We start from the raw sequence: 18,236 nt of genomic DNA on the forward strand, positions 1-18,236 counted from the left end.
GTATAAAACCTGATGTTCCAAAATGATTTGAGAATGATTTATAGAACATATTGGACTTCAATGGAAGTAGGGACAATACATCAATCAGTGTCACAAACTACCTAATTTGATTAGTGACCTATGAATAGTGCAGAATCTTGAATATAAATTTTTATGTCAAGGTGTTTTTTCTAAATATTTAAAAATCCTATCAGCTTTTTCCTAGCTTTGGAATTCATTTAATTTTTAAATTATACCCTGAATTTTCAATACGGTCTGTGACTTATTAGTCAGTTGGACGCCATTGAACATTCAGGACACTCCAACTAGCTGCTTTCATTTTCTGCTTTTAAAATGGAATCAGAGGAAAATCCTACTCTGACTAATAACCACGGTTCAAATGGCAGATCTCTGCAATGCGGCTTTCAACTTCACCTATCCAGTAGTAGAGTTAATACATCTATCTTGATGGCAGGAAAAGTCCAGGGATATAGTACCGGCAATGCTTAGGCGGTAATGCAAGGAAGTCAGGAAAATCAGTGGGCCGACCTTTCTACGTTTAATTGTCTTCGGGAGCCTGATTCTATTAAGAGTGGTAAAAATGAGCTCCAATGCAAAGCAGGCTGACCTTCTCACCTATGCTAATGAGTTCCATCACTGACCAATCAAAAGGGTGAACTTCAATTAACCTGGAGTGAGTGACTGTCCAGGCAGCTGTCTGGAGTCAACACATCTCTACTGCGACAGAACACTCTCCTCCGCGTGTCCTCTGACAGAGCTTTATATTGATGGATGACAGCGACTGACTGAATTGTCACTGTCATAATCCCGGGATACAGCTCTCATTATTTCGCCCCATGCTGCATGATATACATGTGATCCGGTCATCTTTGCATGTGAGATCTTTCAGAGTTGTTCTACACAAATCCCTTAGATGAAATCATTCTTGCATAGATAACCTTCTAGGCTTGGCTTGGCTTGGCTTATTGCGCAGAAAAAAAGATACACATTTCACTGTTCACATGTTGTACCAACATTAGAAAACAATCCCCTATATGTATATATATGTATTGATCAAGTGCTGCCTGTAACTATGTTCGCTGTGCGTTTCCCTGAAAATACTGTACTAAAGCACTGTAGTATAATTTTATATAAAAGACTTAAAGTTTTTTTTTTAGCTATTTTTAGAAACATTTCACAATTTCTTTTAGTTTAACTTAATACTAAAACAACTGAAATTAAAATGTAAAAAAAATAAAAGTTGTTATATTTGACATTATTTTATTTTATTCATGTATATGGAGTTTTGACTCTTTCTCGCTTATGTGTTTGACATATATTTTGACAATTTGTTTATTTTTTATTTTATTTTGACTTCAACCCTAACTATGTTGACTTCAACCCTTTAACCCTGTTAACCCTTTAACCCTGTTTTTATTTTTGACAATCTTTGACATAGTATCGTACCGAAGTCAAAATTGTGGTATCGAGCCATCCCTACTTTGACAACATTTTATTTTATTTTATTTTATTTTATTTTGACTTCAATCCCACCATTTTGATTTCAACCCCAATCTTTTTTTGACAACTTTTAATTTTATTTTATTTTTAATTTCAACCCCACTATTTTGACTTCAACCCTTCAACCCCAACGCTATTTTTATTTTTGACAACTTTGACAACTTTTCATTTTATTTTGATTTCAACCCCAACTATGTTGACTTCAACCCTGTTATTTTAATTTTTTTGGCAATGTTTGACAACTTTTTATTTTATTTTATTTTATTTTATTTTGACTTTTTTTTGACAACTTCGACAATCTTTGACAACTTTTTATTTTATTTTATTTTGATTTCAACCCCAACTATGTTGTCTTCAACCCTTCAACCCTGTTTTTTACTTTTGACAATCTTTGACAACTTTTTATTTATTTGACTTTGACTTCAACCCCACTATTTTGACTTCAGCACTTCAACCCTGTTTTTTATATTTTTGACAAACTTTTTATTTTATTTTATTTTATTTTATTCTATTTTGATTTCAACCCCAGCTATGTTGACTTCAACCCTTGAACCCTGTTATTTTTTTGTCAATTTTTGACAACTTTTAAGTTCATTTATTTTTTGTTTTGTTTTATTTTATTTTATTTTGAATTCAACCCCTAGTATTTTGACTTCAACCCTTCAACCCCAACATTATTTTTTTATTTTTGACAACTTTGTCAACTTTTTATTTTATTTTATTTTGACTTCAACCCCAACTATGTTGACTTCAACCCTGTTCATTTTATTTTTGACTATTTTTATTTTATTTTGAATTCAACCCCAGTATTTTGACTTCAATTCTTCAACCCCAGCACTATTCTTTTTATTTTTGACAACATTGACAATCTTTGACAATTATTTTTTCATTTCATTAATTTTTTTTATTTTATTTTAACTTCAAGCTTTCAACCCCAGCACAATTTTTTATTTTTCAAAACTTTGACAACTTTTAATTAATTTTTTTTATTTTGACTTCAACCCCAGTCTTATTAACTCTGACAATCTTTGACAACTTTTTATTTTATTTTATCATTTTATATTATTTTCACTTTAACCCTTGCCTCAGTCTCTTTTATCTATTTGACAACTTGTTTTCAACCTTTTTATTTTGTTTTATTTTTAAGTGAAAGTTGAAGCTCTTAATCCTCTGCTTAGGATTTAAGGTAATGTGTGCATAACTGTGGTAATTATGATCTCCAGCTGTGGTTTAATCTAAAAAGAAAACAGTACCATATGAGAAAAGCTCCTCCAGGCTTATTTTAGGAAAAATGATTACATTATGATTGTGTTATATTGCGTGATGGGCAGCTTCTCTTGACAGATGTGGCCGATTCTTAGACAACACCGGGCAGATCCTGTCATAAGTTAAGCTTTTGCAGCTCCAGGCTTCTCCTATGGGTGATGGTGGGTATTGCTTTGGCTGGAGATTGAGCTCATGTCATGACTGAGCTATCAAACTCAACCTACTTATTTTGCAATGCGCATTCGAACAGCGTTTTCAGATACTCTGTGATTGATTGAGCCCTTCTTGTCGGCAAAAGTGGGTGAGACGAAGAAGATCAATCATGTTATTGAGCTCAATATTTCATACATGCAATGAAAAGACCACACAAACTAAACACAAGATTGTGAGATTTATATAGATCTGGCTTTATTAATCGGCTCTGCTTTAAAACCACCAGGGGGCAAACTTTAATTAAATTAAACCTTTCGTGTATGTCTATGAAAATGTGACAAAAACAAATGCTTCAGCATACATTCCTGCCTGCTGTATATCTCCATTATGGAACTAGGTTGATTCATGGTGCTCAGTTTAGGTAAACACATCACATATACATTCATATAAGCAGATGTGTATAAGCATACAGTGAATACAGTGCATATGTAATATATTATGTTCTATCTCATGTCATATCTGAGGAAAGAAGTCATTGAAATGCACTTTCACTTGAGCCATTAGTGAATAGCAACTCTGATTGCTTAGATAAATGACCGGCTGTCTAGAGTACATGCAAGGTGAATTGTAAACAGTGGAAATTGCCCTGAATATGGCCATCTGTTCTGAAAATGAGAGGCATAATAGATGCTGTTACAGTGACCATAGGCTGACATCGGCATGACTCAAACGTAGGCACTGAAATCACCGAAATCCCCTGTTTTCAAACAAGCCATCACACGGCCTTGCGAAATGCTTTTTCCAGCGGTATATTTATGGCTGTGCCCAGTGAAGCTACTCTAAATCTATATGTGCTATGAAGAGCCGAGATGTGCTGCCCCCAGGAAACTTCAGCAGACCAGAGTAATGACTCTGTGCTATGGAGAGAAGAATTTCAAATTTGACTTTCCCTCCTAGCAGACCGAATTCAGCATCCTTGAAGATTTGATGTCATGTTGAAATGAAAGCATTTTTACCAAACTAATGCAGAGTCATTGACCAAATAACATTTCCATATGCTGGTGTGACATAATGACAGTTGAGCGTTTACAGAAGCCAATCATATTTAATTTATTTTAATGCCATCGTTCCGCTTGCTTAGCCATTGCGGTTTTCTGTGTTATAAACAGAACGTTAGACTGAACTGACATCGTTTTTCCAAAAAGTAAATCTGGGGGGAAATAAAAAGTCTCAGTATCTAGCTGAAACATACTTGAGTAAAAGTAAAAAAAGTTTTAGAGTTTTGTTGTATGTTGGTATTTAAAAGTAAAAAGCAGTTTGAAATCGAATGATGAAATTAAGAGACAGTAGAGATTTTCACATTAAAGTAGCTTTGATGCACCAAAAGGAACCTGTTCAATCATTTCAATCTCTTCTGTGTAAAGCTCAAGGGCAAACCACCTGTCTGCTCAATGTTAAAATCAGCTTTATAGTAGTCTGACTGTTTAATATAGTAGTTAAATATAGTAGTGGCAAGATAAATCTTTTTACAAGGACAAATTGCCATAGTTGTGGCTGCTTGCATTTTACATTTAAAGATTTTGAAATGACATATAATGATTTGTATACTACCTTTCAAAAAAAAAAAAAAAAAAAAGGGTCATTAAGATTTTTTTTTATTTTTTTAAAGGAAGTCTCTTATGCACACATTGGCTGCATTTATTAAATCAAAGATATAATAAAGTAAAAGAGTATGCAATATTATTATAATTTTACATTCCTATTTTATTATATTTTAAAATGTAATTTATTCCTGTGATGGAAAGCTGAATTTTCAGCATCATTACTCCAGTCTTCAGTGTCTTTCAGAAATCATATTTATATACTGATTTAGTACTGAATCAATGTTGATCAATATTGAAAACAGCTGTGGACAAACTGTGAATACATTTTTTTTTTACGCATTTTCTTAAAAAGAAAAATAAATATTTTTTGTTTAAAATTTTTATATATTTATAATATTTATATATATATATTATATATATATATATATAAATAAATGAATCTTATCAAGTTAGTATTTTAAAGCTTTTTACATTTATTAGAATAATAACTTAAGGCTTACAGTGAGGAAAAAAAAAAATTGATCCCCTGCTGATTTTGCACGTTTGCCCACTGACAAAGATAGTAGGTTTATTTGAACAGTGAAAGACAGAATAACAACAAAAAATCCAGAAAAACGAATTTCAAGAAAGTTATAAATTGATTTGCATTTTAATGAGTATATTAGACCCCTTCGCAAAACATGACTTAGCAAATCTTGTTGGCAATCACAGAGGTCAGACATTTCTTTTAGTTGTAGTTGCATACATCTCAGGAGTGATTTTGTACCATTCCTCTTTGCAGATCTTCTCCAAGTCATTAAGGTTTTGAGGCTGATGTTTGGCAACTCAAACCTTCAGCTCCTTCCACAGATTTTCTTTGGGATTAAGGTCTGAAGACTGGCTAGGCCACTCCAGGACCTTAATGTGTTTTTTGGGTCATACCCATCCACAACCCATTTTCAATGCCCTGGCTGTCTTCAATGCCCTGGCCCTGATGTTACATGGCCCTGTCCATCGTCCCTTTGATGCGGTGTAGTTGTCCTGTCCCCTTAGCAGAAAAACATCCCCAAAGCATAATGTTTCCACCTTCATGTTTGATGGTGGGGATGGTGTTCTTGAGATCATAGGCAGCATTCATCCTCCTCCATAAACGGCAAGATGAGTTGATTCCAAAGAGCTCAATTTTGGTCTCATTTGACCTCAACAGTTTCACTCAGTTCTCCTCTGAATCATTCAGATGTTCGTTGGCAAACTTCAGACGGGCCTACATGTGCTTTGTTGAGCAGGGGGACCTTGCGGGTGCTGCAGGATTTCAGTCCTTCAAGGTGTAGTGCGCTACCAATTGTTTTCTTGGTCACTATAGTTTCTATAGATCCTCCCATGTAGTTCTGGGCTGATTTCTCACCATTCTATTGATCATTGAAACTCCACGAGGTGAGATCTTGCACGGAGCACCCGACCAAGGGAGATTGACAGTTATTTTGTGTTTCTTCCACTTGAGAATAATCGCACCAGCCGTTGTCACCTTCTTACTAAGCTGCTTGGCGATGGTTTTGTAGCCCATTCCAGCCTTGTGTAGGTCTACAATCTTGTCCCTGACATCCTTGGACAGCTCTTTGGTCTTGTCCATAATGGAGATTTTGGAATCTGATTGATTGATTGCTTCTGTGGAAAATAGTCTTATATACAGGTAACAAACTGAATTTAGGAGCACCCTTTAAGAGATTGCACCTAATCTCAGTTTGTGATCTGTATAAAAGACACCTGGTGGGCAAACATACAAAATCTGCAGAAGAAATAAATAATTTGTTTTTCCTCACTGTATGTTCAGATATTCTTTTTAATAATTGACTTTGAACAATTTTCGAATTTTTCATATCATCAGTCATCAAAACTCAGTAAATATTGGTCACAGACACTGAGATTTACTTTAAATTTGACCAAGCTGATTACTCACTAAAAACTCCAACAGATCATGTTTTTATCCCATTTTAAGTCTTATTTTGACTTGAAGTGGTTATATCTAAGTGTGTGAGTTGTTTACTTGCATTTGTTCACCTTTTTTAATTAGTCTTCCCATTATTGTCATTATATTGTTCATTCAGACTGATTCGCGAACACGGAACACGCACAAACACAAAATCATTTATCGCATGAACCAGTCATAGAGATCATAACCAGTCGTATCCAAACAAATCGCAATGGAGGCATTGCCTCTTCTCATGTGAGTTCCCCCTATTCATTCTCAATTACATCAAACTCACGGCATACTTTAGGGGGTCTGTTAAACCTCAATGGGCTCAGGGGAGGCAAGAGAGATGTGGACTCCTGCTGTAATTTTACCTGCTGGTGTCACTGTTTCTTTAGGACAATGTTTCTTTAGAAAAACAAGTGGTTTATACATTTTTGTGTATGTTGTATTTTGTAATTTGCCATTGTTTTATGCTAGTACTACGAATCATTTTTTTTTCAGTAGTTTAAAGGAGGCACTTTCTCCTCAGAGGAAACACCCCTGATATATTTATAAATTTACATGATGTAGTGTAATACATACTTTCTACTCTTGATGAAAAAAAAATTTAAAGTATAAATTCCCCTTGAATAAAACATACATGGTTATTATTCTAATAGCGCTTGTTTGTATTTGTCCTGCAAGCGCTTCTTATCTAGCTAATGGCATTCCAAATTGTTTGCTTGCCATCTGTTGATCACAATGGTCTCATATGCGACGGCGAAGCACTTTTGCAAGTCACTCTGCGTAAGAGCATCTGCTAAATGCCTTAATGTAAAAGTATAGAAATGAAGTGCAATTACTCAAGTACTTACACCCCTGCATAAGAGTCAGTTCTCTCAGAATAGCAGTGCTGGTTTGCTGGTTATGTTGCAGCACTGAAACTGCTACACATCATACGTTTAATGGAGGAATATATTTCCCCTGGTACTGCATGCCAAAAACCTAGCTTTCCATAAATGAGCATGCTTCAAATTTGTGAGACATTATATGTGGTTATATCTATTAATGTCAAATCATTTGTTCCGATAAGCGAAAGAAAAATATCCCCATGGACATGATTTGTGGAAGCGCTTATTGAGATGTATTAGGGCACTTTTTTTCCTGCCATACAATGCAAGTATAGACATTTATTTTATAGATTTATGTAACAAATAACCCGGCTGAAAAATTTTTACGCTATCTCACGAATAAATTGACCATTTACAAAAACCATTCCTCTTTAGTTACTGTTGCTATGTCCGACAAACAATGCCGCTCTCACAACACACATCATGTTCTCACACAATGAAACAGAGTTTGAACTTCCAAAATGCAGTTTAAATGCAGCTTCAAAGGGCTCTAAACTGAGGAAGAAGGGTCTTATCTAGTGAAACGATCGGTTATTTTCCAAAAAAATTGAAAATTGATTTATATACTTTTTAACCTCAAGTGCTCGTCTCTGCGATGCACGTACATAGTCTGTGAGATCCAGGTCAATACAGTTAGGGTATGTCAAAAAACTCCCATCTCGTTTTTATCCCCAACTTCAAAATCATCCTACACCGCTGCAGAAGTACCAACCCAGTGTTTACAAAGTGAACATACTAAGAAGATCTAACGCCCTCTACAAAAAAAAAGGGTAAAACAGTGTTGTAGGACGATTTTGAAGTTGAAGACGAAAACAAGATGATTTTTCAACATACCCTAACTGTATTGACCAGGATTACACAGACTACACATGCGCATCACAGAGACGAGACAAGACAAGCATTTGAGTTTAAAAAGTGTATAAATTGTCAATTGTTTTTGAAAATAACCAATCATTTCGCTAGATAAGATCTTCCTCGGCTGGGATCGTTTAGAGCCCTTTGAAGCTGCATTTAAACTGCATTTTGGAAGTTCAAACTCGGGGGACTATAGAAGTCCACTATATGGAGAGAAATCCTGAAATATTTTCCTCAAAAAACATAATTACTTTACAACTGAAGTAAGACAGACATGAACATCTTGGATGACAAGGGGGTGAGTACATTATCGGTAAATTTATGTTCTGAAAGTGAACTAATCCTTTAATACTTGTTCAAAACAATCCCTTTAGCAAAGTTTGTACTATTTTCTGCTTATTTTGATAAATAAAATAATACATTTTTGTTCAATAAATATGCTGTCATTAAAATATGTTAAAATAAAATATATATTTTAAAATACAGAAAAAAAAAACATTTAAAAATGTAATTCTGAAAGCATTGAAGCAGATCCCACAGCAATTTATTTTAGATATACAGTAGTAACAACAAATGATATGACATATGATTTGATTAATACATGTTTTTAAATATTATTTAATTCTAAACATGGTGATTACCATGAACACCCAACATTATGGTATTTACCATCTGAATAACAATGTCATGTCAACAAATAGAAAAGTCAGCCTTCTATTAATTACCATGTTAATTATTGTGCCTTTTAACACCAACAGCAGGGGTGCTTTTTACCCCAAATACCATACTTTTACATATTCTTTAGTTATTTAAAACTCTCATTCGTTTCTCATATGCTACTTAAATCTACATTTTTTTTTAGATAAGATCACATTTTACCGTGGGGTGCCTTTAGGCCCGTCGTACTCTACCATTTTGTGGCTCTTTATTGTGTCGTGCTAGATCACTGTATTGCCTTGTTACATCAATCGGCATGTGAACCTATCATCTTCTTTACTTAAAGCACAAAAAAAGACGTCAATACACAAAGTTTTATGTTTAAGTCCACCGAAGTTAAAGGAGTAGTTCACTTTCAGAACAAAAATTTAAAGATAATGTACTCACCCCCTTGCCATCCAAGATGTTCATGTCTTTCTTTCTTCAGTCGTAAAGAAATTATGTTTTTTAAGGAAAACATTTCAGGATTTCTCTCCATATAATGGACTTCTATGGTGCCCCAGAGTTTGAACTTCCAAAATGCAGCTTCAAAGGGCTCTAAATGATCCCAGCCGAAGAAGAAGGGTCTTATCTAGCGAAACGATCGGTTATTTTCTAAAAACATTTATAATTTATATACTTTTTAATCTCTACACAGAGTACACACAGAGCTAGACAAGATGAGCATTTGAGTTTTTTTTTTTTTTTTTTTTTTTTTAGAAAATAACCGATCATTTTGCTATACAAGACCCTCCTTTCCTCGGCTGTGATCGTTTAGAGCCATTTGAAGCTGCATTTTGTAAGTTCAAACACGGGGGCACCATAGAAGTCCATTATATGGAGAGAAATCCTGAAATGTTTTCCTCAAAAAACATAATTTCCTTACGACATGAACATCTTGGATGCCAAAGGGGTAAGTACATTATCTGTACATTTTTATTCTGAAAGAGTAACTCTTTAATCTACTCTCCTGTCTGATTTGGTTGTCAGACAAAATGGCAGATTTGTCGTTATGATTGATCAGATCGCCTGTCAATCAAGGTGTTTGCGATGCTAATTCTTGGTTTAGTGGCAGCGTTGTCATTCATACAAATGTCTATGAATTAGCCACCTTGTAAAAATATGTTCAAGCTGCCATGAGATCGGGCTGGTCAAACTCTATTCCAGTGGTTCCCAACCACGTTCCTGGAGGCCCCCCAACACTGCACATTTTGCATCTCTCCTTTGTCTGACACACCCATTTCAGGTCTTGGGGTCTCTACTAATGATCTGATCATGTGTGTTTGATTAGGGAGACATGGAAAACATGCAGTGTTAGGGGGCCTCCGGGAACATGGTTGGGAACCACTGCTCCAATCTGAATATCGACTATGGCTCTGACTACAACCATTTCACATTTGATACAATCCATTATGCTAGCCACGTTGAAAGTCAAGTCTCTTTGATATGCAGCGACACACAGGCACAATCAGAATCGCTGACGCCGCTAAACCGCCAATGTGAAGGGATTATAGTGTGATTATAAGGATGACCTTTACATTTTAAATGTAAATGTTTGTAAATGAATAGCAGATATTAATTTACCCATCATGTTGACTTTCTGTGTGATCATTTTCCCCAGCAGATTTGATCTCGTATGTACTTTTACTTTGTGTCTTCAACTGTTAATTAACGGAAGAAAGAAAGCGCTAATTCGTTAATAGAGCTGAAACGCCTTTAAAATCTCTCTAAACAGTGAGACGGCAGACAGGCTAGACTCTCGCAGATTATATAACGCATTATTTGCAAAGCCTCTGCTCCTTTGAGACAAGATTGTGCCATTTCAAATGTCAAAATATCCTTGAGAAAGATAAGATGCATGCTATACTGAATGCTTAAAAGTGGAATTGTCATTAAAAGCATCTGAATAACGTGGCATTCACGACGTGTGGCTTCAAAGATGCCGACGCTACGGAGCGGACTTCCTCCCGAAAGCGTATGAATGTCAGCCGTCAAGATGAAGACCTCTTTCAGGGAGGTGTGTTTCCTCTGAATCTGAGCGAGTGTTTGGATCAAAATTAATGACTTTTTGTCTTGACATTTACTGAACTGATGATTGCTGTCTGTTATGGACCATGTAGAAATATAATGCATTAATGGCCTGTGCCAAACTCATTATCTGGATAGCGAGTTAAATGTTTCCTGACGTAAAGTCTTGTTTTTGAACATACTAAATATATTTCCATACTTCATGTGAAGTTAATAATCCTGAGGTAAATAATGCAGAGGCGCTGCAAAGATATAAAGCGATAAAATAGTATAAGGCTGATAATAACCTACTGCGACAAGTAAACACAGGTATCTGTCAATCTCAAGGAATGGCATTTGAAGAAAAAAGAGAGGCTTTTTGGCATTAATATTACCTCAGCGAGCAGAAAATGAGCCGTGCGGCACAGTATTTTGCAAAGGATCATCTCAGACATTGATTTCATGTATAAATGCATGCAGCATTGTTCTTTTCACAGGGTTCAGATATTTGAAAGAGGAACCAGGTTTGTGAACTATATCTAGATGTCTCATTTCATGAACCGTAAGTGCATATTCTGTGCATATAGATATGCTAAGGGAAAAATACATATTTATTCAAGAGTGCAATGGGCATGACGTATGATTGACGTACAGACATGATGTATAGCTGTGGATGAACAGATAGTATGACATATGGAGAGTGATATGTGTTCTTAAAGAGACAGTTCACCCAAAAATGACAATTTTGTTGTCATTTCACTCTAAAAATATAATCGTTTCAAGCTGTATGCTATCTTTGTGTAAGGAACCAACCTACATTCATGGTTCATGGTGTAATTTGAAACTAGTGTCTTGATACTTTTTGTGAATATGAATGAGATTTTAAGAAATGTTTAGAAAAATATTTAGTTCAGTTCATGACACAAAGCTATTTCAGGGCTTCAGATAACTTGGAACGTAGTGCACGAGTCGTATGGACATCTGTTTTGGGAAGTTAAGTATTATCCATTTCTATTATATAAAAAAGAGCTGCCAGGACATTCTGCAAAACGTCTCCTTTATTGTTTAGGAAATTCCAACACATTCATAAAATTAAGGTTGAACCACTGATGTCACATGCACTATTTTAACGTTGTCCTTTCCACCTTTCTAGGCCTTGAACGTGTCAGTTGTTGCTGTCTACGCAGGGTCAGAAAGTTCTCGGATTTCATCAAAATTATCTTAATTTGTCTTTCGAAGATGAACGAAGGACTTGCGGGTTTGGAACGTCATGAGGGTGAGTAATCAATGACAGAATTTTCATTTTTGGGTGAACTATTCTTTTAACTGTGCATTACCAGTAACATTGAGCCGCTCATAATCCGACTCATTTGAACAATAAACTGTGATATCTGAGAAAACATGTTAACATCATTACAAAGATACATATGGTCCATTTAACACATTTAAGGTGAAGTGTAATTGCAAAGCAGGTTGACATGTTTTCAGCTGCGAAGGAACAGTTGGTGTTTAATAGCAGACGAGGAAGAGTATCTCCCATAAATAAAGACTTTAGAATGTGAATGTGATGAAAGTTAATGTCCAGCAAATCTAAAAATGTAAGTTCAAAGATTAATGACAGCTTGCAGCAATACCGCATGGATTTTAGCAAGACTACATTTTCAGGCATACTGTATATGCAGGCCATGTGTGCAATATCCCTGAGTGATTTGTATGTTGATTATATCAAGGTCATATGTTATCAAAGACAAGAGGTAATCATATGCCTGCAAATGAGTGCTTCTCTGTTTGCTCATGATTAATGTTCCATCCATAGAGGACATTAAGGATAAAGAGGGAAAAAAAGAACTTTATTTGAGATGAGTCATGTGCTATAACCAAATATATATATATATATATATATAAAACATCAAACGAAAAAACATTTAACAACAACAACGGCTTATGACAGAAATGCAAGATTTATTTTGCATAGTAATAAATCTACTACTTTTAATGGGTTCAGAAGAAAAAGATTAATGGCGAAGACAAGAGATTAAGTTTGAATTAATTAAACCCACAAACAAATAATTAACAGCTCCCCGAGCCTGTCCGAATCATTTAATACTAATACTACACATGATGAAAGACATATTAATCAGCATACTCCAAAAAGACCAATATGGTAAGGAAAAAAACACATTTATGCCATCATGTTGCTTGCTTTCCCAGCACCGTCGCTTTCTAAGAGCTAATTTGTGATTCGCTGTTAAGCGGTTCTGACAGGACAGCTTACACTTATTGCGGGTGTTTGCATGGCGTTAAGCATTCAAGCTGTAATAGTATAAAATTAGGTCTTTAAAACCCGCTTCACATCAAACTCGTAGGCATTAAAAGGGTCTGCGCTCTGGATGTCCAAAAAGCTAAAATATCAGCATGATTTTCATTTTCATGATGATTTTCATGTCAGTTTCTAGTCCATTGGCCCCCTGCTTAAAAATGTCCCCAATTTCACTGCCTGCTGCAGGAGGTTTTGAGGCATGATAACTAAATCAATATCCACCATGGCTACACATGGAAAGACGGGTTTGAAGGAAACACAGGCTCATTGTTGAAAAGCAGAATTGTGGGAAATATCAAACGTGCCTTTTCACGATATGCTGCGGCTTTGCAGTGATCCTTCTCTGTCACCTCCATATGGGCTTGATAGGTTGATATCTCCCCCTCAGCCCTTTTCTGGTGCGTCTTTGACGTATTACTCACCTCCTGCGGTAGACGTGTCATTCTCAGTTACTCAGCGATCTCTCATACTGCCAAGTGACAGATAATATGACTTATGAGTGTATAGAGCACAGTTTGGGTTAGACGTAGGTCCTAATTCGCATCTAAATCTTTAGGACCTCGGGTTGGTCAGTTTAACTCTGAGGTACTTTGTATAGTGAGTACTTGACCTCGGTATGTAATTCCTATCAAACAAGGACTTGTCACCAAATCACCCACATTTTTGGGAGCTTGGACAAGGAGAGCCACACCAATAATAGATTTAGGTACAAGAATTTATCATCAATAGATCTCTTTTCATTATTCAAGCATAAGATTAAGCATGCACTGCTAAGACACATATAGCTACATATTTGCACCGTAAGACATGAAGAAAGACGTACTGGATGTGAGCACAAGCAAATGGATTACCCATCTTATTTATTAAGTTTAGGATCAGTCATCAGCTATAAGCAGTGATCATAGAAGTGCAATTTAATTGCACATTTTAAAAAGACAATGAAGCTTTTTACACACTTTTGCATTATTAATTAGCGACTGGTCGACCACAAGCTGTCAAAGCACTATTACGAAATCCAGAGTCATTGTACATTCTGCTCAGTTCTGAAGGAGTAGCCTATGTCTACCATGTCAAACCAGGCCAACATAACAGAGGCTGTCTGGTATTTTTGATTTTGATTGGTCAGACCCTGTTTTGTCTCTACAAGTAAACTAATAAATGATCAACTCAATAATCATTTTATGTCCATTTACTTATTTGTTTATGTATTGATGTATTTATTTATTTATTTTTTAAGCAGTCATGTGATATAATGTGCAGTCAGACGGTCATTATCACCCCTAAACATAACCATCACTGAATTAGCCATCAATTCGTAAAAAATAAATTGCTAGGCTACTAATTGTCATGAGACTATGTTGATATCATATTTTTAAATACATTTTAATAGTACCCTTGACTAAGTGTGCAGACACATGTTTGTTTTCCCATCTAATAATAGGCTACGCCAAGATGTGAATCTGGAGTCAATGGCTTATACAATGGCTACCATGTTACCTCAGCACATTTTTCAGGATTTCATCCTTAAAACACTCACTTTTTCATTTCTTCTTGCTTTGAAACAGTGGTTATTAATTCGAAAGTGTCACTTTTTTAACTGGTAACTAAGCCTTGGGCTGTTTCTAAGCAGTTATTGGAGTAACCAAGGTTGTGTGTGTGTATATGTGTGTGACAAAAAAGTGAGAGGGCGGGAGCGCACGTGTGATTATCTGCGTCTGCTGCAGCTCACGGCAATGTTAATAGGCAGTAGCATAATTACAAACAGCTAGGCTATTAGATTAATTAGTTTAGACAAAATCGAAATAATTTGTCATTTTGATCCCGTTGTATCTCATTTATTTGATTGGTCGTGTATTTGTTTGCTTCATTCGTGCTATGCTTAAAAACAGCCCTGAAATAATAATATGTGACTGTAATGAACTGGAACCGCTTCAAATCCCTGCAGGTGCAGAACAACAATCAACACCTTACAATGTCTGTCAACCAATCAGAATTGAGCATTCAACAGCGCATATCACTTGCGATAATGACCGACTGACTGACCATTATTCCTTACTTAATGATCTATTGTACTATCGTCTGCAACATCTAAAGCTTATGAGTTTATGAAAAGCTTTTTTAAAGTCATCATTCGACATGGTGTATATTATTGGATTGATCAGTGAGTTGATATACCCAAGCCAATTGAAAAAGTCAAAGAGTTCTGCGTAAAAGCAGGATGGACAGAGGGGAACCAGCAGTGTGTAAATGAAAAACGGCAACCAGCACACGATATAGGCTCCTAAAATAACACCCAGGGTTTTGGTGGCTTTCCTTTCCCGCGCAGCCGAGATTCTCTTTTTCTCAAGAAGTGAATCGGACACGGTTACTCTAATTTGATTGTCACTGCTCAGAGAGCAACTGTCCGAGCAAAGGTCTTGCCTTCCACAATGCAAAGGAGAAGTCGAAGCCACCGAAGCAGGAGAATTAGTGCTCAGATGTGCCGAAGTGAGTCTTTTGCCCGCTTTTTTGGGCGACTGCTTCAAAATGCGCTTACGCGCCTCCACATAAATCCGCCCGTACAGGGCGATGAGCAGCAGCGTAGGGATGTAGAAAGCTCCGAAAGTGGAGTAGATGGTGTAGAAGATGTGGTCCGTGTTGACCGAGCAGGTGGTGAGCTCCCCTGCCTTCACCTGTCGCCAGAAGAAAGGCGGCAGGGAGATGGAGATGGCGATGATCCAGGCGGTCGCCACCATCCCCGCGGCGCGCTTTTGGGTGCGTTTCTTGGCGTACTCGACCGCGTCCGTTATAGCCCAGTATCGATCCAAGGCGATTACGCAGAGGTGAAGGATGGACGCGGTGCAACAGGTAATATCTGAGGACAGCCAGATGTCGCAGATAACCTGCCCGAGTGACCACACGTGAGTGACCGTGTACAGCACGCAAATGGGCATCACGAGCACCGACACCAGAAGGTCCGTGACGGCCAGGGACGCGATTAAGAAGTTCGCCGGTGTCTGGAGTTTTCTAGACTGGGAAATCGTGGCGATGACAAACGCATTGCTTAATATAGTTGCAAGAGTGATTAGACCGAGAACTGACGCTAAGGTGACTTGGAACGCGAAACTTTCTGGTTTTTCGTCCGTTTTAGGCGTTAAAGTCACATTGGTGCCGGTCGAGCTGTTCAAAACCTCGAAATGGCCAGGTGTTGGTTTGAAATGACCGCTGCGCTCCATCCCAGCAGACATACGTTTTTCATATTTTGAAAATAAAACAATATTTTCTGCGCTTCATGATTTCGGTCAGCTCCAGCATCAGGTGCAGACAAACGTTCCTGGATGTTTTGGTTTTGTAACGTGCAAAGATATCTTTCTGCTTCATTCTAATTCTCTAACTTCGGTCTCGAAGAAAAATAAAAATCAGCTGCGGGCATACCGGTTGCAAAATTGCACAATCCCAGAAGTTGTGTGAGAACATCCCTGCATCCTTCTTCAGTGCCCCTCTTGCTTCATGTCCACAAACGAGTCATCTTTAAAAGGTAGATACTTTGCCCGCAAGCAGCGGCAATTTTTCATAGGTTTCACTGATAGGCGGTCGCAGGGTTCTTGCTTTTTATAGGGCTCTGATGCAAAAGTTGCAGCTTTGATAAGCATGATCTTCTAGTTTGCGAGAGGATGCTGTCCTCTGGGTCTTAGTGCCTCCTTAGCTTTTTATCACCCTTTTAATTCGTCAAAAAATAAATGCACCCTTACATTGTTCCAAACCCTTAAACTGTTAAACTTATTTTTTATTTTGTTTGTCAAATCTTTACAAAACATAAGTAACAAAAAAAGACAACATAAATGCACTATGCTGTTCTCCCTTGTGTTAAATTAACCATATGAGTCAGTTGTAGTTATAGTAAAATTATTTTAGTTAATATTACATTGCATAATAGTTATGTTTGAGTTAATGAAACAGAAGATATTTTGAGAAATGTCTGTTTTGTCCTTATAGTGGAAGTCAAAGGTCACCAGAATTGTTTAGTTACCAACATTCATCAACATATTTTGTGTTCAGCAAAGTCATACAGGCTTGGAATGCCATAGTAAGTGATCTTTAGGTGAACTATTGCTGTAAGAGTTAGTTTAGTGAAGATTCACTTTAGACTCTTGTTTAGTAAATTGAAACATAAAGAGTTAGATTCCTGAATGAATGATTTAGATGTGTTTAGTGAATTTAATTATACATCTCAGTTAAATGTGAGAGAATAAATCAATTACTAATGTAATTACTGTCTAGATGTTTATATGACAATGTGTGGGATAGCTCACCCAAAAATGAAAATTCTGTCATTAATTACTCGCACTTATGTCGTTCCAAACCCTGAAGACCTTCATTCGTCTTCAGAAGACAAATTAAGACATTTTAAATGAAATCCTTTCTGAATAAAATTAAGGTTGAACCACTGATGTTACATGGACTATTTGTGCCTTGAGCTTCCTTTGATGTCTGTGGAGGGTCAGAAAGCTCTCAGATTTGATCAAAAATGTCTCAATTTGTGTTTTAAAGATGAACAAAGTTCTTACGGGTTTTAGAAAAACATGTGGGTGGGGAGTGTTAATGCCACCCCTAAAAACATAAAAAGTGAACAAAACACCTTAGCAAATATACCTTTTAAAAAAATTGTTTAAATGTATTTATTGTTTTAAATTATGCTATCATTTGCCAATGGAGTACTGTTTCTTACACAAATATTTATTCCTAACAAGCCCTTAACAATGACTAATTGAACCATTAAGGAACTGGAATTGTTCAAATGAATCACATGGCCTCAGAAGACACACATGCCATATGGACCACTTTTATGCATTTACAGTTTCTTTTTTGTGTATTTTTTAGAGCTTGACAGAAGTCTCAGTAAAAAAATAGCAGTGTGAAGATTCTTAAAAAAACAAAAACAAATTGGTATCGGAACGACATGAGGGTGAGTAGATGCTTTTATCCTTAATGGTTAGGGTTAAGATTTTTTAAAT

At 36.4% G+C, this 18,236-nt stretch overlaps 1 protein-coding gene across 1 annotated transcript; it reads right to left on the minus strand.

The window, feature by feature from the left end:
• Window positions 1-12,935: 12,935 nt before the first annotated feature.
• On the minus strand, window positions 12,936-16,767 carry htr1b (5-hydroxytryptamine (serotonin) receptor 1B). Its single transcript, XM_073827042.1, has one exon. The coding sequence runs from the start codon at window positions 16,467-16,469 to the stop codon at window positions 15,315-15,317; it is 1,155 nt and encodes a 384-aa protein (XP_073683143.1). The 5' UTR covers window positions 16,470-16,767; the 3' UTR covers window positions 12,936-15,314.
• Between the last annotated feature and the right edge of the window lie 1,469 nt (window positions 16,768-18,236).

The sequence above is a fragment of the Garra rufa genome, chromosome 21 (genome assembly GCF_049309525.1).
Source record: "Garra rufa chromosome 21, GarRuf1.0, whole genome shotgun sequence".
Taxonomy (NCBI): domain Eukaryota; kingdom Metazoa; phylum Chordata; class Actinopteri; order Cypriniformes; family Cyprinidae; genus Garra; species Garra rufa.

What these genes read in the sequence shown, in the direction of transcription:
- htr1b (XM_073827042.1), bottom strand. Translation starts at nt 16,469, where the DNA reads ATGTCTGCTGGGATGGAGCGCAGCGGTCATTTCAAACCAACACCTGGC.